Source organism: Zea mays, chromosome 5 (assembly GCF_902167145.1).
Source record: "Zea mays cultivar B73 chromosome 5, Zm-B73-REFERENCE-NAM-5.0, whole genome shotgun sequence".
Classification (NCBI taxonomy): Eukaryota; Viridiplantae; Streptophyta; class Magnoliopsida; order Poales; family Poaceae; genus Zea; species Zea mays.
This window is the reverse complement of record NC_050100.1, coordinates 74,682,369-74,704,012: the sequence shown is the minus strand read 5'-3', so window position 1 is coordinate 74,704,012 and position 21,644 is coordinate 74,682,369. Positions and strand designations below refer to the sequence as shown.

Genomic DNA, 21,644 nt, shown 5'->3' with positions numbered 1-21,644 from the left:
GATGATGCGGTAAGTAAGCACACACCATCAGCACGCTATTATAATCTATAATACATGAGTTAGAACACCAAAGGGCAAACCATACCTTTTCTTTTCTTTTTTAACAAAAAAATGATGAAACGCTTAAGTCCTAACCAATAAACAAATGCCCACCAGACTCAGCTCTTGTTTTTGTTTACCATATCACGTAGCATCCACGCAGCTCTGCGAACTCCAAATAAAGTAGGGTGGGATTGATTATTTAAACTCTGCAAAGTACAAAAATGAAAGGTTTAGAAATCAGATAGGTAGAAAAGATAGGGAGGTCAAGAGTGAGATAGTCCATGCACCGTGTCCACACGCCTCCATCCCTGCTCGTGCACCACACCTTACCCTTCCCTAAACCAAACAAAAAAATCGAGTCTTTAATCCTCGCCAGAGGCCGTAAAGCCCCCCTCCTTCCTCCCTCCCTCCATCCCTCCCCCTACCCTGCCCCCACACACACACCGCCGCGTCCGACCCCCTACGCCGTCGACTGCTCGGCCGGTCGGCTCCGATGGGGTACGTGCTGTCGGCGGTGGGCAGGGTGCTGGAGCAGCCCACGGCGTGGGGGGCGGCCTGGGAGATGGCGCTCCTCGCGGGGCCCCTGTGGGCGGCGGCCCTCCTCGGCCTGCTGCTCGGCTGGGCCTGGCGCCCGCGCTGGGCAGCCGGCCTCGTCGTCGCCACCGCGGACGACGGCGGCAGCGCCACCACCGCCGCCGCCGCCGCGCAGCCGCCCTTCGCCACGCTCGACTTCTGGAAGGCCCAGCTCCCCGCCCGCCTCCGCGCCCCGCTCGGCACCGCCGTGCAGCAGAGGGAGGGTGACAAGGACGCCGTGCAACGGAACCGCGGAACGGTGGCGCTTGGCAGGTCGTCGGAGACGGAGACGGCGACGGCGAGAGAGGAGCCGGTGGCGGTGGCGGTGGGGATGGCCGACCTGGTGAACCTCTGGAGGCTGGTGGAGGGCGCGGACGGTGGCCCGGCCTGGACCAAGATGATGGAGAAGTCGCTGCCCACCATGACGTACCGGGCGTGGAGGAGGGACGCCCAGGTGAGCGGATTTTTTTTTCACGAGCCTCAGCGTCGTGTTTTTTTTTATTACTTGATTTCATGTTCATGTAACGATTGAATTTTATTTTTATCTGGATGAATATTTTGTAGACCGGGCCTCCGCAGTACCAGAGCAGCAGCATCTTCGAGAACGCCAGTCCAGAGGAGGTGAGGGACTTCTTCGGGGACGACGAGTTCCGGATGTCCAACAGGTGGGACGACATGCTCATCTACCACAAGACCCTGGAGGAGTGCCGGACCACTGGGACGATGAAAGTGCATTGGGTCCGGAAGGTAAATAATAAATAGCGGGCCTCTCTGGCTGACTCATCGCATTGTATTGTATGACTCATCTCTTGCGCTCGCTGTCGCAGTTCCCCTTCTTCTGCAGCGACAGGGAGTACATAATCGCCCGGCGGATATGGAAGCTGGGGGGCGCCTATTATTGCGTCACAAAGGTAAAACTAGACTTGGAAAAAAAAAGAACTACTGCGTGTTGTTCTTGTTTGGGGATATTGATTCCAGGAGGTAGTGGGGTTTATGCTTGATCCCTGATGCAAAAGTACTATACAGTTTCTTGGATGAACTTTGACACATGGCCTGTTGGCTATATAGCTTACGCTTCATGCAGACCGTAATCTATGCTGTGTCTGTGTTGCCCGTCAACTAATAACTCCAGTTTGGAATAGGCACAAGGCACACAGCTTTAGAAGTGCAGTGGCCTGTTTGTTCCCTAATCCTGATATTTCTTGATGGCTATGTGTGCCCAATGAGACTGACCTGAGGCAACCTGTCCACCACCTGCGGAGTACACTTTTGACACCATTCAAGTTCTGATGTTAGTGCTGAGTTGGTGGCAGCGGAGTCTCCAATCCTTTCCATCACCATTGTTCCTTCGAAAGCAAGCTATGCACGCAGGCCATCAGCATTGCGCAAAATACAATGCCCAACTGTTGACGTGTTGGCAATGTGATTGATATATGCGCAGGGCATACCATGCTCATCCATTCCACGGCGTAGCAGACCTCGGAGAGTCGATCTGTATTACTCAAGCTGGTGCATCCGCGCAGGTAAACCATTCTCCTCGCTCGCTCGCTCGCTCACTTTGCTCGAGGATGGTGACCAATAAAAAAAAAGATGAACTAAGAACTCGATGTTTGGAAACAGTGGAGTCCAGGAGAGGGAACGGAGGAGGAAGGGGGGCGACGGCCTGTGAGGTTCTGCTGTTCCACCACGAGGACATGGGCATCCCGTACGAGATCGCCAAGCTGGGCATTAGGCAAGGGATGTGGGGGTGCGTGAAGAGGATCGAGCCGGGGCTCCGGGCCTACCAGCAGGCGCGGGCCGCGGGGGCGCCGCCGTCGCGGAGCGCCCTGATGGCCCGGATCAACACCAAGGTCAGCGCCGACGGTTTCGCTCGCCGGTCGATGGAGTCGTTGTCCAGCTCCAGCGGCGGCGACGGGCCGGAGACCGCGGACGACGCGCAGGAGACAGAGAACAAGAAGCCCGCGACGAGGAGCCACGCGGCGGCGAGGCTCCTCGTGCTCGGCGGCGCGGTCGCTCTGGCCTGCTGCACCCTTGACCAGGGGCTCCTGACCAAGGCTCTCATCTTCGGCGTCGCGCGGAGGTTCGTTGGGCAGAGGAAGACGTTGTAGCGTCCTACACACCTTGTCGCTCGTACGGTCGTGCCGTGTGCTGATCGCCGACGTCGAGAAGCGGGGGAAGGAGGTGGTTTGTGTGGGCTTTGTGGATGTGGTTAATTGGTGCTGATGCCATTGTGGCTGAAAGAGAGCGGACGAAGAGCGTTTTGGTGTCTACGTGTGTATACGCTGCCGGCTGTCGGATCACGAGGGAGAGGGGTTTCCTACTATATACATGTGTAAAAATTTGTTTCATGTAATCTTGTATCTGAGTGACCAGATCAGGTGATTATGCAGATGAGAAGAACAGAGTTTTTTTTCGGTCTACCTTAGCTGTTCTTGGTAAGGATGAGAACGAACCGGGGGCAGTATCGTCAGACAGATTGTTTTAATCCATATTCTAGGCGCTGTTTCTTTAAATGTACAGATGCGAGGGTGTTGAATGCAGAGTTTGATTGAACATCACAGTTCTTTAAATGGAGATGGAGCCTCCGTCCAGTCCGTCCCATAAAATGAATATGAGATGACGTTGCCCTGTTCCCCTCCCTCCCACCTAGACAACAGACGCGTAGTAGTAGTAGTACAGTACAGCGCAACCCAATGGCGACAGGATGCTCGGCGCCGACAACTACGAGCTTCCAGGCGTTCTGCGGGCCCGACGTGTTCTGATATCTGATACTACAAAACTGTAGCAGATGTGTAATTGCAACTGATATCAAAACCGACAGTATAACAGCTCTGTACAGAGATTAATCGCGATGAACTGCAAGGATACATGCCACTCAGCCAGTGCTCCTGTGTTATACTGTGCACGTATTTTACAATGATCATGAATTGAGGTATCCCACCTTTACTTTACATTGTTGAGTATGAATCGAGGCATCCCACCTTTACTGCGAATGTGTCCCTCTACAGGGACCATGTCACCACGTGTATGCTCTGCTCTGTACACAAAACTAATCACGATGAACTGTATGAAAATTTACTGTTACAATTTCCTCCCTAGCCCAAAGCACCTTGGCTCCACAGAACCTGTAATTAAGCAGAAGATGATAAACCTGTAAGCAACAAAGGTAAAGTCAGCCGAGTCAAACAGCAAACTGGGTCAAAGTGGCTACTGTACCTCTGACCATGGTGCAGGGGAAGAGGATCTCACCAACAGGATGCATCCCCAAGACAAAAAAAAAAGCTATGTACTGATGGGCAGGCTCCATCACGCTGACAAATTTGTAGTCTTGAAGATTCGATCGTGGTGATGGCATGAAGCAAATTAACAATCAGTTTGGATCTGGTTTCTGCACCAAACAATAAGAGATGTTGGTGGCCAGCCATACTGTTAACTGAGCAAGCATACCAGGCATGCAACAAAAAGGATAAACATATTCGAGATTGGCCGTTTGCCCGCTTGTCAATGGAGAATGGAAATAGCACTAGATGCTAAATTGGACGCTCTATAGTCTATCCAACCATCCTGCCAGCGAATTTCAGTACAAACTCTGAACTCCATCCAAAATTTCAAATACACACGCTTTCCTTCTAGTCCTGCCACCTTTTCTCTTGATCATAAGTACATGTGAAGCCATTTGTAAACAGTGTCTAACTTTGTTGTGCCACGCTGACTGTGTCATCAGGTGTTTCGCTAAGACTCAAAAGATGGAGGTTTCGCATCACTTCGAAAGAGCTACTGCGGTGACAAGTTCTGCCTCATCGTGCATCCAGCCGTATATAGGCTGGAGACTTAATATCCTTCTTTTAGTATTGATCTCAAAGACATTCTCCATATATATCGCATATATTAAAACCACACGATACAAGCAAGATTACTGAAGGCGTAAAGCTTGAACTACATACCATACTTAACAAATCAGCAATCTTTTCTTCTATTAACCTGCAGAGGATCAAAGGAAGTAAGCAGGCAAACAGAAAGCCACAATTGAATCAGCACAGTGAAATTAATGCCTATGATGTCAGTGACTGGAATATGAACTCACGTAGAAAACTTGACTTTTGTGGATGATGACTCCCAGCCTCTTTTGATTTTTTCTCCTTCATTTGCCAAATTTTCTGGGGTTTCTGACTTCTAACAGAATGTTTGCTAGTTTCACCAACCGAAGTGGTCCTCTTCTGTATCTTCTCATGGTATATAGCTGGCGGTGCAAGTTTCAATGGAGGTACGGTTTCTATATGAAAGGACTTCTGCGCTTTCTGAAGATTATTCAGTATTTCATACTGCAAAAATAAATGTTATGCACATATCACATACCGATTAGAAGAGACACGATTGAAGATTAAAACTAGGTACAGTTTCACTTTTCACTTGTCAGAAAGGCATCCAGTTTTAGTTGCAAGATTTATTATACAACCTAAAAAAAAGGTAAGACCATCTGATAATAGTCATACCCGTGACATCTGTTGAAGCCCACGAGATCTCTCAGCATGATCAACTTCATGAATCTGATACATGCCATGTGACACTTCATGTTCAGCCCCAGAATACTTCATTAGCCCATTCTCAAACATAGGTGATTTGCTTCGAGCTTGCGTATCACTCATTGAGAGACAAACAGGGCATCCCTCTTTGGATTCCTGATTGGATGACCTGGTCTGCTCAGACTCACACTGAAGATGTGTTGCATGCCCGCAACTGAACAAACGTACGGCTGAAATAGCACCTTCTTTAGAAAGTGAACAGTTGCATATGCAGCATACGAAAGTCTGTGGGGCAAACCCATGACAAACTCCTCTCTTTAATAAGCTCAAGGTGTAAAATGAGTCATCCTCAATTACTGACTTAGCCGTTTCCTACAAATAGGTGAATTAGGTATCAGAGCAGAGAAGCTAAGAACTATTCTTTATCAGAAAAATAATGGGAGATTGCCAGAAACTAAAAGCAGAGATATTTTTCATTTGGCCTTAAGTCAATTGGTACATGCTAGGTAGAGAGCTCAACACTTGAATCACGAGGTAGATTTAAATGAGCAAAACAAAACAATCAATTCCAGGAGTCAATACAAGAACATAGATCAGGTCATGGACGAATGTATCTAGTTTAGGGCATTACAAGGGAGTAGCATTATTAAATAACAAAATTCAAGGGCGCATTAATGAACTGGTCTCATACTTGGTCCCTGAGTTACTAACGAAGTCACAAGAATACTATTCAGGATGAGGATACAGGCTAACGCAGCCAACATGGACCATACAGAGCGGCTGTTTCAAACCTTTGCTCTATTGCAATGAGTGTCATATGATTCAAAATTTACCAATGATCTTCTACAATGTTCCACACAAAGCAGTAAACGGAATATGTAATTACAGCCTTCACCTACAAGTAATAGACAAATGAGTCATACCAGTATTCTTTTTTCGTAAAGATACATAGATAACATTCTGTGTATCACAAGTTTGAAATCACCGAACTCTTGATTCCCATTATCAGATAACAGTTTTGCCATGATTGCCGGTAGGGGAATATACCCAGCCATGGCCTCTATTATTTCTCCAACACATTGTGAAAATACTTTTCGCAGAACATTTAGGCACTTTTGTTTAGTTGAAATCCTCATTTGTTGAGATAGTCCTTTTTCCTTCAGATGTTCCATTGATGCTTCACTCCAATTGGACTTGACACCTTTTCCATTTACATCCTTGATCCCATACAGTTTTTTTAATGGCTCTGAGAAGCTGAATTAATAACCCAACAATTTGGAAGAAGTACTAGTATACATCAGTACAAAATATAAATATATAATGGGGTGTTTGTTTGGGATTATAATCTGTCCAGATTATATAATCCAATAAATTTTGAAGAAAGTGTTAGTTCAAAATTTATTAGATTATATAATCTGGACATATTATAATCTCAAACAAACACCCCTTAAATATGTCTTCAGCAAACTATGAGCATGACAAAAATTGAGAACAGTTTGGAAAAAACTTCCCCCAAATTATCACAGGCTTACAGCAATAGGCTCGCATTGTCTTTCTAGATGCGCTATTGAATAATTTCCTGACAAAATAATTCTGTTATTGGTTTATTGCTTGACTTTTTATAAAAAGTTAACAACCATAGATAAGGCATTAATTATATATGCTAGCACTCTGCCCATAAGCACTCCATATGCCATTTTTAAGAACAGGGACACATTGGTGTTTTCTATATTAAAAAAACTAGAGCTAGGAGGAACCAGTTTGTCGTTCTCACGTGGGCTATAGTGCTGCTGTGTATGGATGGAAAGGGGTCAACCTGCGTAAGATCTTCTTAATGCAATGTTCTGGGGCTGTCTTAACACCCCCCGATCGGGTTTTTTTAATAAGAAAAATAGACACCCAAATTCCCCTCGACAAGGACGTGAGCCTGGATGATCTAAGCATACATTCACACCCTCGATCAACTCAGCTAGCTATGGTCATATGTAGCAACAATGACTGACCAGAAACTGTGCAATATATTCATCGCACAGATTTTTTTTTGAAACACTATAATGCTAACTTAAATATTAATGTATTAAAGCATAACTTACGAGTCAAGGAGTTGGAACCAAAGGGACTGAGATTCCTCTGGGTCCAAGCGCTGTGAATTCCTTTGGCACAATCCAATGGAGGCATGCAATGCATCAAGCACTGGATGAGCCTTAAACAAATAGGTTGAAAATGTTAATACCTGCACAGGAGAAGTTAAAAACCTAGACAAGAATTCAAATGTGTGAGAAATAAACCTCACTCATTTCTAGAACGATGTCTGGTTGCTTAATTTCAGCGATACTTTTTGATGCGACGCCAGAGAAAGTACTTTCCACAGAAGAGATAAATAAGCTAATTTTCTCATCAAGTCCAGCCAGAATAAGGTCAAGGGCACTCCCAACATCACCAACCCTCTCTTGCAAGAAAGCAGCAGCATCTGTAACTCCATAATCTAGGCAAAGATGCAAGCACCGTTCCAATCTGTAACTGTCAAAAGTCTCCAGAAACTTCAGAACTGACCTTCGCTCATACTGACATAAAAGCTGTGAAGTAAGATGTGTTTGATTAACAAAGATCATAAGAAATATGCAGCGATAAATTTTGTTTTCCTATTATGTATTTTGAGAAAGAAATCTGTGACGGTTACTTCAAAGCTTGCGGCTAAAGCTAACAGTGCGCAACTTTTTTTATTCGAAAAAATGCTAAATTTGCTATGTGATGCCTAATTATTTCTGGAGATTCACTGTCCTACCTGCCAATATATTTTTAGTTTGTTCTTACAAAATTCATGTGCAGTATAGCGGCTAGCACTAAAATGTTCAGTGATTATCAAATGCTACATACCATTTGAAAGGTACTTAAGTTCAAAAATCTATCACTACCTCCAGATAAAGCTCAACTAACTCGTCGTCGATGTAAACAGGATTGTGGCATAACTTGGAGAGATTTGATAGCCTCTGCTGATAAGCTTCAACTTCAGTAGAAGAGTACTGGAGTTCAACAGTTTGTTTGTTTCTTAATTCAAGCTTACTGAAGTCAAGTTTTCCAGACAAGTGTACTTCAATAGCAGTTTTCAAGAAAAGAAAGAGGCTGTGTCGGTCAGAACGAAGCTCTGCTAATATTTGCTGTATCTTATCACAGAAATGATCAATCGCCAAGACAAATGCACATTCCCTGAGTCCAGGCATAAGAGAGAATGAGCACATTCAGTTGAAAGACAAACATGAGAGGAAGAACAAAAGAAAAGAATATGATTTGGTTGATATAAATAAATAGTTGACAACTTTACCTGCTTAGCTTGACTAGCTCAGGAAAGCGAGATATTACTGTGGTATGAAACGACAAAGCTTCATCGTCAACCAATTCTAGTAACTTCTTATCAATGAAGATAAAAGCATGGAAAGGTTCCTCTTTATCCTTCATGTAACTATCTAAAGCAGCCAAATTCTGATTCCTGGCTGTAAATATCAAACCACAGGCCTGCACAAGGACAAGAATGTTTTCATTCATAAGCTGGCAATTTCGAGCAACATTGCTACATAGGAGTGAGTCTAACAGAGCAGTGGTAGCAAACCTGATAAAAATGAGCATCTGAACAAAGGTTCAAGACAAAATCCGAATTCCAATCGTTTCGGGGAACCGCATTGAAGAGTTGAAGAACTTCTTTTTCTTTCTGAATCCTTGTTCTTGTGTCATCATATGACGAAATGAGATAAGTAAGAATGTGCATAACAACCCTCTTAGATGCATTAGCCCTTTTGTGAGAAACAAAAAAGGACACAAACTCCATTAAATAGCCAAAATCCTTCTCCGAAGGCCATAATTCTGATTCAGTTCTACCCATAACAGACCGAATCACATCATTTTCCAAACCAACTATGTCAATGATGGCATCAACCACATTTTGTACCATAGCATTTTGGCCCTCTGGTCTTCCAGCATCAATACCATCTTCATTATCTGAAGCAGATGTATTGACAGTACTCGGAAGTTCATCTCTAGACTCAAAGTTATCCTGTACAAAAGCACATTTGATGACTTCCAAAGTAGCTTCAGTATCCAACCATAGCAGATAGCATATGTTTAGGCACTTTCCACAAGAAGCATTGAAACCCTTAAATACTTCAGAAGTGAGTGGCTTAGATTCTTCAAGCAGAAATTGAAGGAGTTCTTCCCTCACTGAATGAAGCCGGGATTGGGGAATTATTCCATGCCCTTAAAAAGAAAGTCATATCAGAACATCTATCTGAGTTCTATACTTCTATTTACAATATAAGAGAAAAAAATCAACACAATATAACATTTACTGTTTCTGGTTTTACAAAAGAATCTGCTGGTAGTGTTGCAGACATTCTGATGACTGAAAGAATCTTATGGTAGATTCAATCTCTCCAGTTATAATCAAGCTTTCAACAAAGTTCTACAAACCAAATATACAGGATTCTGGGCCCACCTAAAAAGCAATACCACATGGAAAACAGGGATTGTGGTCTAACTATATACTAATCTGCCATTGATATAATAAACTGGTAAATGACAAATCGTATGACACAAATGGAGGCACTAACCTGGAGGAAATGCCAAACCCTGAAAGCAATATTTCAGATAAACAAGCATCCTGTATCTGTTGGAACAAACAACAGGTTAGAGGCTAACATATTACTGTATACTTCTATGATTCTATCTGATTCTAGCAACATACTAAAACCTAGCAAAAATATATTGAGTTCGATGTGTAGCTTCAGGAATATCTACCAAAAATTAAACAAGCATAGCCACATATCGACCCTTTATATTCACAAGAATTTGAGAAACTTTTACATAGTATTACTATTACATCCATTTGTGCACTAGAAGAAAAACTCGGCCGGTAGGAGAAAGACCGCCCCCACAATATTATATTAAGAAGAAGCTCAATCGGAGCCCCGACTGAGAAAGGTCACGAAAGCTGGTCCCCCATGCAACACGAGGGTCCACCCCCTATAGGCCGGATCTTTACTCGTGCTTTGAGCCCTCCCGGATCTTACACAAGGATCCCCCCCCATAGGTCAGTCCATCTCGTGTGCACACAACCAGAGGAACTAACGAGTGACCTTTTTTAACCTTAGCCTCCCACTGGGATTCGAACTCAGGACCTAAGGAGTACTACTCAGACCACCTAACCAACTCGGCTAGAGGCCCTTCTTTTTGAAAACGCGCAGGAGAACTGCGCCCCTTTATAAATTAAGAAGATAGGATAAAGTGGTCTAAAGTAGACCATACATCAACAGGCCTCCTCACGGGGGCCAGAAAATAGCATACAAAAAAGAACTCATCCTGTGAAAGGAAAAAACAACACACCACCCTAGGGAGCAGCTGCAGAGGCAGCCAGAGAACATAGGCCCTTCGCCCCAGCTGCCTCCCAACGACTTCTCTCCTCATCTGCCCAAGCAAGGATATAGGTGAGGCATGGAGACAATCCATCGAAGACACATTTGTTCCGATGGATCCAAATAGTCCAAGCACCCAGGATGATAAGGGAGTTTAGACCTTTTCTGGTGACACCTGAGACCACCTCTGAAACCTCCTCCCACCAATTCAAGAAGGAGGTGACCGCCGGCTGGGGGGGTAAGGGAGTGAAGCCCAAATTTCCGAAAAAACTGGTACTAAAAGACTCGAGAAGGAGCAAGCCACCCGAAGATGATCTAGAGTTTCTTCAGCTTGGTCACATAGAAGACATTTCGCAGGGTGGTTTAGGCCTCTTTTAGCTAGTCGAACGGTTGTCCAGCATCTATTATGGGCAGCAAGCCAAATGAAAAAACGACACTTTGGTGGGGCCCAGGTTTTCTAAACCCTTGTGTAGTGCCCAAAGGAAACTGAACCCATGAACAGTCCATTATAAGCGGATTTTGCAGAATACATTCCATCTGGGGCAATACTGAAAATATGTCTGTCTTCAATTCCAGACTGCAACTCAATGGCTGAAAGCATCTCCCATAGCTGGAGGTAATCAATCAACACACCCATTGAGAGAGCCCCTTTTATGTCAGCAATCCATTTCCTGTTAGTCAAAGCTTCACTCACAGTTCTGTTGTTCGCAATCCGCTTAGTAATTGTAGCTAGGAGTCTAGGCGCCAGGTCTGCAATTTTTTTTACCATGTAACCATTTGTCTTTCCTGAATTTGGTATTCACCCCGTCACCAACTTCACTGAGCACGACCTCATTAAAGAAGGGTGTGGCCTTTTTTGGAATTTTAATTGGGAGACCAATCCAGGCCTGGAGGGGTCTATTTTAGACAGCCAGAGCCATCTCATTCGAAGGGCCCAACAGAGTTCTGTTAAACTGGAGATACCCAGCCCACCAAGCTGAAGGGGGCGGCAAACCTTTCACCAAGCCACAAGGCAGTGCCCCCCTTACCTCTTTTCGACCTCTCCAAAGGAAACCTCTTCTTATTCTGTCAATGGCATCTAAACCCCATTGTGGGATATCCACTGCCATTGCCATATAAACCGTCATGCTGGTAAGGACATGCTGAACTTAGATTCTTCTCCCTGCCTTCGTCAATAAGTTTGCCTTCCAACTTGAAAGCTGGTCAGCAAATCTATCAATAAAAGGTTGGAACTGTTGCCTAGATAACTTGTGCAAGGATAGAGGAAGACCCAAATAACGACAAGGGAACGAAGATATTCCACAAGGTAGCAGACCTTGGGTCTCCACCATATCCTCATTTGAACATCTGATAGGAATGACATTATATTTCTGGGCACAACCATCATATCAGGTTTTATAATAGGCCAGCATACCTTGTAAAAACGACCAGTAAAACCATCAGGCCCAGGGGCCTTGTCAGCAGGGAGGCTTTTAATGATATCCTCCACTTCTTGCTCAGAAAAGGGGGCATCAAGCTCAGACAGCTCAAAAGTAGGCATCCCCAGGGCTTCGAGATCAATCACCCTATCTCGATCAACACTTTTTCCAATGAGGTTGGTGTAGAAGGGATCGACACAAGCAGCCTTTTCATCATGGCTTGTAAGGGTATAGTAGCCATCCACCAGTCTAGAAACAAAATTCTTCCTCTTGCAATGTCGAGCATGAAGGTGAAACAGTTTTGTATTAGCATCTCCCTCCTTTAGCCAGGAAATTCTAGATCTAAGCCTAGCCATGCTGCGCATGAGAGAGGATAGCAGTAAAGCTTTCTTTTTAAGCCGGTTTTTGAGCCATATCTCAACCTGGATGAGCACTCTAATATCCTGAGTCATTTCAAGCCTGTGGAGGACTTCCTTGGTCAAAGCAAGCTGAGAATGCACATGACCAACCTTTTTTTCGCTCCAAGCTTATAACCTTTTGGCGGTCTCTTTGAGCTTCCTTTCTACAGTTTTAAAGGGGCAAAGGACCGGTATCACAACATTCCACCCAGATTGAACATCCTGAAATCCTTCCAGCTTGGTCCAAAAGGATTCGAAGTGAAACCTTCGCTTTCCAGATTTATTATCCCTAAGCCCCAAGAGCAAGGGGCAATGGTCAGAATCCTAGGAAGCAGTACTCTGAAGTAAAACATTGGGGAAGAGCAATTACCAGTCAACTGAGCAAAGAACACGATCTAGCTTGACTAGAACTGTGTACCAGAAGAATGAGGGGGCAAATCAAGATTAATTTGTTATATTCTGAAATAAAAATGATAACCAGATAAGGAGCAACAACGGTGTTCGCTATAAACACTTTTACCAGGAATTTCAGAATTAACAATATCTTGGCCAATTCACAATCCACAACTAATGGACAATCTAAAATATCGTATCATGTTATATGTAGGAATGGTGTTCACAAAATCAGAATGTAAAATAGTATCGTATTGCTTCATAGATCTGCTGCTAGCCAGAATATTTCATACCCACTAGAAGCATCATCTTTACTGTTGGTGTTCTGAACGACTGATAGAAGTTCCTCTAGTGGTGTACGGAAATCATTCAGGCCTTGGTTAAATAAATAAATTAGTGCACCATATAGCCCATGTTCACGACAAAGTCTGACTACCTGCACACAACATAAGCACAAAATGTGTTGGCAAGTTTCAACTATAGCTCAAGCTACGAAATGGAACCAAAATAAATCCAATAGCAAATTAAAATGCTGTTTCCTAAGTCAATATAGGCAAAAGGACAAAAACGATACATAAGAATTTATTGCACTAATCACATAAATAAATTACAAATGCTTCCTATACCTGATTAAAGTCCAATGAAGAAATATCCATGTGAAGGATGCATTGTTCAACTCGTTGCAACCACCCTTTGCCACTATAATGCTCCACTAGTGCTTGCATAATCTACAAGTACAATTGGATTACATGCAAATTCATTATGGATTCTTATTCTAGCACTAGTATAAATTCTGATGCTGCTCACCTCAGGGGGCAGAGAACCAAGCATATCCTTCAATATATAAGGCTCTAGCACCTCCAGAAACATACCTGTTATCATGTTATTTAAAACTTTTCAAGTTAGCAAGAGCCAAGAGTTTAACAACAGATACATGTATATACACCATTCCATAAGCTTGCAAGTATGTTTACATATACAATGTTTGTCTAATATAGAGACTACAAATACATATAATCCTATGAAATTTTAATACATATATGTTCTAAGCCTAAGCCAGTGTGAGAGAGTATGCGTGCATGCACGTGAACGTGTGTTGTCTTTAATTATGTGCACTCTTTCAGAATATGGAAAACCTTCTGCATCGATTCAGAATTCAAAAGGGATTCACTGGAAGTGAACAACTTAGATCAGAAGCATGAAAATCTCTTTCGATGGTTCTGTGTTTCATGGGCAAAGTTCAACAAAGACCATTTGATGGAATGACCTGTTAGAGTGTGTGTTCCTATATGTATACGTAGACGGGCTGGCACCACTGTTGGGTTGTCGTCCCATTAGGGTTAGAGTTTACCTTGGGTCTCTATATATACAACCACCTCCTATGCAATACAACAAGGCAGTTCACAATTACATGGTATCAGACTACGTTAGGGTTTCCCAAACCACACAGCCGCCGTCGGCTCTTCCCACCTGACAGGTCGCCGGCCGGCGCCTGTGCCTCCGTCCCGGGAGGCCCATCCTTCCCTCCCGGGGGCGGCCACCATGCCAGCCAGATCCCCTTCCCTCTCTTCCGCCTCCGATTGAGTGGCTCACCTTCTTCCCCAGCCAACACGAGCTCGCGAGCAAGCAGGCTGCAATCCTCTTCCGAGATTTCAGGTCGGTTCTCCTCCTGAGGTCGAGCAACCACAAGGGGATGGGACTCGAGCCCCAAGGATGCACCCGCTACCACCGGATCGCGCCGACGCAGGCCTATCCGCGTCTGTGCTTCTTCCCATGCGCGCCTGAGCGGCGGCACCCTGCGCCCGCACGCACTGCGGCTCCCGGCGGCGCGACCCTCCCTCCCCTACTCCTAGGCGGCGTGGCCCTCCCTTGCCTCCTCGTCGGCGTGCGGAGGCGCGACCGCAACCCCCTTCCCCGGCCACGGCGCGGCGGCCCCTCCCCGCTGGCCACCTCTCCCCTCTCCTTCCTGGCGGCTCAGATCCACCTCGGTCCGCCCCTACCAGGGTCAGTCCCTGTTGTTGGGCCTTCCCCGCGGGCGTCCTACTCTTAGGCGGTCGGCCTCCCTCCTTCCATTGGTCGTCAGCCCAGCCCCCTGCAGCCACCACCATCCGCTTCCCTGGCGGCCTCCCTTGCCGCTGCTCGTACACGCGCCACCAAGATGCCTCCATCTGCGTCGTCGGCTGCGCCCATGCACGGACCTCGATCGGCCGCTGCTCTTCTTTTGTTGTGCCGCCCCACTGACCGTTGACGCTCGAACGTCGACCCCCCCCCCCCAGAACGAGGCAGCGCACCACCTCAACTTCGGCTACCTCGACAACTAGGGGCTATCATCTACATGGAGTGCACACCGGTCTCTACTCTAGCCGCAACACTCGCACCCTCACGACGCTGCGACTGCGAGGGATTTCAACATGTTGGCTCCTATCTTTGGCTGCTGCTCCAGTCTCATCGTTTGTGGTGCTCCCGTTGCAAATGCAGGGTATGTTAGAATTCGTCTTCCCATATGTATCCGTAGACGGGCTGGCACCACTGTTGGGTTGCTGACCCATTAGGGTTAAGGTTTACCTTGGGTCTCTATATATAACCACCTCCTATGCAATACAACAAGGCAGTTCACAATCTTACATGGTATCTGACTAGGTTAGGGTTTCCCATACCTCACAGCCATCGCCGTCTCTTCCCACTTGCCAAGCCACCGGCCGGCCCCTATGCCTTCGTCCCCGGGAGGCTCATGCTTCCTTCTCGAGGACGGCCACCATGCCAGCCGCAGATCCCCTTCCCTCTCATCCGCCTTCGATTGAGTGACTCACCTTCTTCCCCAGCCAACACAAGCTCGTGAGCAAGCAGGCTACAGCCCTCTCCCGAGATTGCAGCTCAGTTCTCCTCCAGAGGTCGAGCAGCCGCAGTAGCAAGGGGATGGCGGCTCGAGGCCCAAGGACACACATGTTGCCGCCGGACCGCGCTGACGCAGGTCTCTGCGTCTGTGCTTCTTCCCGACCGCCGGAGGATGCCCATACGCGCCTGAGCGGCGACGCCCTGCGCCCGCACGCAATGTGGCTCCCAACGGCGTGGCCCTCCCTCCCCTACTCCTCGGCGGCGCGGCCCCCCTCCCCTCCCCGCTGGCGCGCAAAGGCACGGCCGCGACCACCTTCCCCGGCCACGGCGCGACAGCCCCTCCCCGCTGGCCACCTCTCCCCTCTCCTTCCTAGCGGCTCAGATCCGCCCAACCCGCCCCTGCCAGGGCCAGTCCCTGCTGTCAGGCCTTCCGCGCGGGCGTCCCGCTCTTCAACGGCTGGCCTCCCTCCCTTCTTTAGCCGTCGGGCCAGCCCTCTGCAGCCACCGTCGTCTGCTTCCCTAGCGGCCTCCCTTGCCGCTACTCGTGCACGGGCCAATAGGACGCCTCGATCTGCGTCGTCGGTTGCGCCCAGGCATGGACGCCTCCCCAGCAGCGGTGACGCCTCTTTCGACCTTCTCCTGTCGCCGACGTCAAACCCCCCTGGCAGGCCCGACGCAGGCCCCTGCCTGGCTGGACCTACCCCGTCGCCCTACCCCCTCTTCGTCGCCTCCATTGGATTCGTCGTTGTCGCAACCTTCCCGACCGGATTCACTACAGCTGCGACCTTCCCGGCTGGATCTGTCGTCTCTTTGGACGAATCATCGTCTTCTTGGTTGGATTTGTCACTGTCGTGGCCACCCGACCGAATCCGCCGCTGCCTCTTCTCTTCTGCTTCGAGCACGGCCACCCTGACCAGCGTTGTCGCGTGCGCTGCCGCCGGCCTCCCTAGCGGGGCTCCTCAACGACCGGACGATAGAAGAAGCGAAAAGGTCATCGGTCTGCCGCTGCTCTTCTTTTGTTGCGCTGCCCCGCTGGACGTTGACGCTCGAACGTCGACCCCCCTCGAAGAACAAGGCAGCACACCACCTCGACTTCGGCTACCTCGGCATCCAGGGGCTATCATCTACATGGAGTACGCACCGGTCTCTACTCTAGCCGCAAAACTCGTACCCTCACGACGTTGTGACTGCAGGGGATTTCAACCCGCCGGCTCCTACCTTCGGCTTCTGCTACAGTCTCATCGTTTGTGGTGCTCCCGTTGCGGCTGCGGGGGATGTTAGAGTGTGTGCTCCTATATGTATCCGTAGACGGGTTGGCACCACTGTTGGGCTGCTAGCCCATTAGGGTTAGTGTTTACCTTGGGTCTCTATATATATGTAACCACCTCCTATGTAATACAACAAGGCAGTTCACAATCTTACATGACCTATAGGACATACTAAATGTTTAGTGCTCACAAAGGCATGAAAAATAAAGTTCAGAACTTAGCCAAAATATAACGTTACTGCTTCTACTGAGAGTTAGAATAAGCCTACCTCCACTTTCTGCAGCAGCAAACTTAGAGAAGACTGTATCGAAAAGGATATCATTCCGTCCAATGTGGACACAATACTCAACTGCAACCCCTCCTACACGAGCGTACTGCTCATCTCTTTGTGTAAGCAGGGATCGATCTGCCTCTATTAGAACACCTGATTCTCCCCCTTTTCCAGTATGATTTGGCAGCGCAATTGAAATATATTCAAAAACATAACTTATATATGATAGCAGCAACTCTACTAAGTAAGGCATTATGGCATCTCTAATAGAATCAACCGTTCTTGGGAGATCAACAACACCCTGTGTCTGACCATCATAAAGCCTCATTGCCATGTCTAGTGCACCCATCCAATCGCCAGCCCTCTTTAGTGCTTCAATTCGCTCTTTCCATGGAAGAAGTCGGGAAACCGTGAGAAAAGATGGCCCAAGAATATACACTGTAGCACCTCTTACCGCTACTGAACTGTTAAAATGCCTCTCTGGGTTACCAAACCTGTTAAAAAAATGTGCATGGTGCAATATGGTGTCATCAAAAAGAAGGCCATCAGGAACAAAGGTAGTTCTGCGAAGCTCACTGCCATCTTTAGAGAATAAACAGAGTTGCCCTCTCAAATTAAGGACAACTAACATCTGAAGAGAAAAGAGAGTATAATTTAATTTGTTACCAAGTAGAGAAAATATTAAATGAATAGCAAAAAAAGGAACTTTTGCATACCTGGTCGTCTAACCAGGCAACACCAACAGCTGAACTATCAAGCTTCCACTCTTTGTGTTTAAATATCTTTGATTTAACAAACTTTGCAACTTGCACTTGACGGTCCCATGCAAGTGCTAGCCATGACACTCGTTCTTCATCTATAGCATCATCATGTTAGTCCCCAAAAATTGAAATACACATTAAAGAAAGCGCCAATGCTCATGAAAGAAGGGCTACTTTACCTACTGATGACGATTCATTCAAATATGATGTATATTTCCACGCAGCATACGCGATGGAGCCCTCACGTGCTCCATCTGGTCTAGAGAAGGTCTCAATATGGTCAACATGGTCAATATTGGTACGGAGTCTAACCTAACATGAAAACAATATGATATTATGCTCATTATAAGTATTCATGACACATATACTAGCTACTAAAATCACAGAACATGTTTCCAAAATTGTAATTGGTTCATACCACAAGAGCATGTTGATGCATAATAAACATGACTACAACACCATCCTCCATTGGAGAAGAGCCTTCGTTGAAAAACTTCCATCCAGAATCTACTCCAACCACGCCTCCAACAACACCACCCATCATGCTGCCAAGACCACCACTGGAGGAAGTTGTCTGATTTCCCTGGGCAGATGAATTACTAAAACCAAAAGATTCATCCATTACAAGAGGACAGGCTGAGAGCACAATTCCAGTATTCCCATCAAAAAGACGCTGCCAAATTGTAGCAAGGTTTTGTCAGACCACATGTTCAACACAAAAACTAGTGAGCACAGTAGAGTGAAATAGTGTTTCTCCATACCTGAGTTCCCTTGACAGTTAAACGATTAATTACGGGGATAATGGAAAATGTGTGCAATAGAACTACCCCTTTTGAATCCCCAGTGATGGCTTTAGATTGGCGGATAAAACAAGCATGCACTACTGGTGCTGTATGCTCGCCATATATAACTTTTGCTGCTGCAGATTTCTGTACATCCCAAATTGTCATATGACCATCACCATATCCTACTAGCAGAAGGTCCCCTTGCTGGTTAAAGCACATGGCAGTCACTGGTGATTGAGTCTTCTCGCCTTGGTTCCAAAAGAACAGCATCTGAAAGTTTTTTTAAAAGTGTTTATACCGCAAAGTGATTCACATAATTTATAGAACTTTTAAGCCACCAAACTAGAACAGGTATTAGTTTCTCCAAGTTCGTCCAACAAGATTTTGCATATGGGTTCCTCCGATTTACATGTGCAGCCATCGATTCAATCAATGAGTTATTTTTAAAGAAAAAATAATAGCAACAAGAATGAAAAAGAAAACAATGTGATGTTCCAATGGCACACTGATGTATGGTGTGGAGTCCATTAAAGGGCCACAACAAACAATGGAGTTCCCTTCCCTAAGCACCTTCCTAGAACTTGTTGCATATTCTACTCCAAATTTACAATATGAGATACTCCTGCAAATTCTACCTAAATGTTATCTTTGTATCAGATTTTTCTGCAGTAACTGACACCATATTTTTTGCAGCAAATCAAATTCAGAGTCAGCTTGACTTAATTCTTAGAGAAAGTGCTATTCTGATCACAAGAACACATCTAAAGAATGATGGACATATGCAACATACAGCGGTAGCAGAATCAGAAATGTAACAGTACTTCTCGGTCCCTTCCTGTTTTTTCCTTAAGACAATAGACTAAGAAAGTTAAGGCTCCTAGTTATATACAGCAACAAATATTTTTTAAAAGAACAATTTCGAACTTCACCAAGACAGTGCATAACAAATATGCCATCTTTAAGTCGAAATATACAACAATACCAATTAGTGTGAACCAAACATGCCTTATTCGCTCCAGCACCAATGACTAACCTTTGCATCTGTATCATCAGCTTGATGAATGGAGTATTTGCTTGGAATGACGATGACAGCACCTTTAGATGTGCCCATTGCTATATAGCTCCTATGAACAGCCAGCACCTGGGGAGAGCCATGGTCTGACCTAAATGACGGTGAGGACATGACACGGGTTACTGGATTGTCCATCTCAATTTGCATGTAACCGATAGCTGGTGGGCCCTTTCCGATTCCCTCTAGTTGCATGGGCTGCGCAGCTGCTCCTTCCTCCCAATGTTGACCAGACGAGGCCTGCCTCTTCTCAAGCTCCTCTGCCCACTCCAACGGTTTCATTGACACCTTCAGCTTCTTCTCTGTGTTCTCAGCCTTCCTGCTGGCCTCCAGCTGCTCTACCCTATCTTCAATCACTTTATCAATTAAGCTCCCAGATTCCACTTGTTCTTGCAAGATACTGTCAGATCTTTCAAATTCATGTTCATCATCAGAACTTTCCTCTAAAGCAATCGCAATAAGATCCATACCCTGACCTGATTGAACATGATTATCACCTCCAGTTTGGTCATCCTCATTTTCCTCATAGACAGCCTCAATCTGATTCCCAACTTGGTCAGTTTCCGCCAAATTGGCATCATTACCTTGCTCATGCCCACTGGAATCCTCCGCAGCTAGAGCATCCAGAGGACTTGCCTCCACCAGCTTTATAGCCTCAGCATTCTCTTCACCTCCCACTTCTGCCTGTTTATCCTCTCCCAGTTCCGCACCCACATTCCCACCTGCAGTTTGCTTGGTCGCATCAGCAACCGCTTCCGAATCACCCTTCTCTTCTACCTCTGCTTCCAAGCTCCCAGTGGGAAGGAACTCCTTGGAGCCTTCGGAGCCACTCCCCTCTTCCTCCAGAACTTTCTCCACGGGCGCCGATACTGATCGGCGCGACTTGATGGCAGCGGCGTGTGGGGTGAGGACCGCGCGGGACGCTGCGGCAGCAGCGGCAAGCGCGGCGCCGGGTTTGGGGCTGGGGCGGACGCCCCGGAAGAGCGAGGGGAGGGGCTTCGACGACGAGGAAGCGCCGTTGCTCGAGAAGGTTCTCGCGACGAGGGAGGAGAGGGTCTCCGACGGCAAGGCCGATGCGGATCTCCTCGGGGACGGGGACGCGGATGGGGAAGGCGACGGCGAGGGCTCAGCGACAGGCGCCGGGGCTTGGACTCGGGATAGCGTCTGGATGCTGGTGCTTGGGATGCGGCTAGACTCCTCGGAATCGGAGTCCGAGTCTGAGGAGGAGAGGAGGCGGAGCAGGTCGTCGACGGCGCGGCGGTGGTCATCGTCGGCCGGGTCGGCGTCCGAGGCCCCGGAGGATGTCGGAGAGGACGGGAGGAAAGCGTCGAGGTCGAGCTCCCGCCTCGGCGGCGCATGCTGCGACGCCATCGCCGGCGACGACGACGCCGGCATCGGGGTATGACGCCTTCGCGTCCAAGGTTCTGTGCTAGTGTGCTGCGATTTTGCGAGCTTTTTCGCGATGCGCCTGTACGTTTACTGATGATGATTACGGCGGGTACAAACTGGATCGAGGCCCATACATTCGAGTCCATAGCCCCAATGGGCCTTATCGTTGACGTTGACCAGATGGGTCTTCTAGTTGACGACGCACCCAAAAGCTTGACCGAAAGAAAATCGGCCATGGGCAAAAAATAACGAGACTATTAGAAAACTCAGTCATATACTCATATTTATCTTAATTCAAATATAGTATTAGAATGAGTTAGAGTACAAAAATAACTATTTTTTGACACATTCTACTGTAATTAATTTGAATACAAATATAACCAAACAAATGTAACGTGGAACGCGACTCCTGAGTTGTGAGCAAACCCAACTCTGAAACGACATAAATCAAGGCAATACATACAGGCAAGGGTCGTGAAACCGTTCGATAAATCCAGCTTATTGGTCGGCTCGGATA

The 21,644-nt window shown here is 46.7% G+C and overlaps 2 protein-coding genes across 18 annotated transcripts; one reads left to right on the top strand and one right to left on the bottom strand.

Moving 5' to 3' along the window:
- The first annotated feature begins 449 nt into the window (after window positions 1-449).
- On the top strand, window positions 450-3,002 carry LOC100191642 (Polyketide cyclase/dehydrase and lipid transport superfamily protein). Its single transcript, NM_001348730.1, has 5 exons — window positions 450-1,069; window positions 1,180-1,362; window positions 1,443-1,526; window positions 2,057-2,138; window positions 2,236-3,002. Exons 1-5 carry the CDS (start codon window positions 536-538, stop codon window positions 2,721-2,723), a joined length of 1,371 nt encoding a protein of 456 aa, NP_001335659.1. The 5' UTR covers window positions 450-535; the 3' UTR covers window positions 2,724-3,002.
- A 402-nt stretch (window positions 3,003-3,404) lies between these two features.
- LOC100193154 (uncharacterized) lies at window positions 3,405-21,295 on the bottom strand. Of its 17 annotated transcripts, none has more exons than XM_035967687.1 (22): window positions 19,703-21,295; window positions 18,646-18,939; window positions 18,303-18,557; window positions 18,064-18,196; window positions 17,840-17,979; window positions 17,121-17,754; window positions 13,557-13,621; window positions 13,376-13,477; window positions 13,043-13,185; window positions 9,740-9,795; window positions 8,746-9,386; window positions 8,461-8,651; window positions 8,054-8,345; window positions 7,427-7,714; window positions 7,232-7,341; window positions 6,671-6,717; window positions 6,062-6,392; window positions 5,109-5,510; window positions 4,700-4,937; window positions 4,560-4,596; window positions 3,832-4,003; window positions 3,405-3,766 (listed from the first exon to the last, which is right to left on the bottom strand). In XM_035967687.1, the coding sequence occupies exons 1-17, from the start codon at window positions 21,131-21,133 to the stop codon at window positions 6,376-6,378; spliced, it is 4,839 nt and encodes a 1,612-aa protein (XP_035823580.1). In that variant the 5' UTR covers window positions 21,134-21,295; the 3' UTR covers window positions 3,405-3,766; window positions 3,832-4,003; window positions 4,560-4,596; window positions 4,700-4,937; window positions 5,109-5,510; window positions 6,062-6,375. The 17 variants fall into 17 exon arrangements, with proteins under 17 accessions (XP_035823580.1, XP_020408649.1, XP_035823581.1 ...); XM_020553060.2 differs by having other exon boundaries at window positions 3,405-3,740; XM_035967688.1 differs by having other exon boundaries at window positions 3,865-4,003.
- Between the last annotated feature and the right edge of the window lie 349 nt (window positions 21,296-21,644).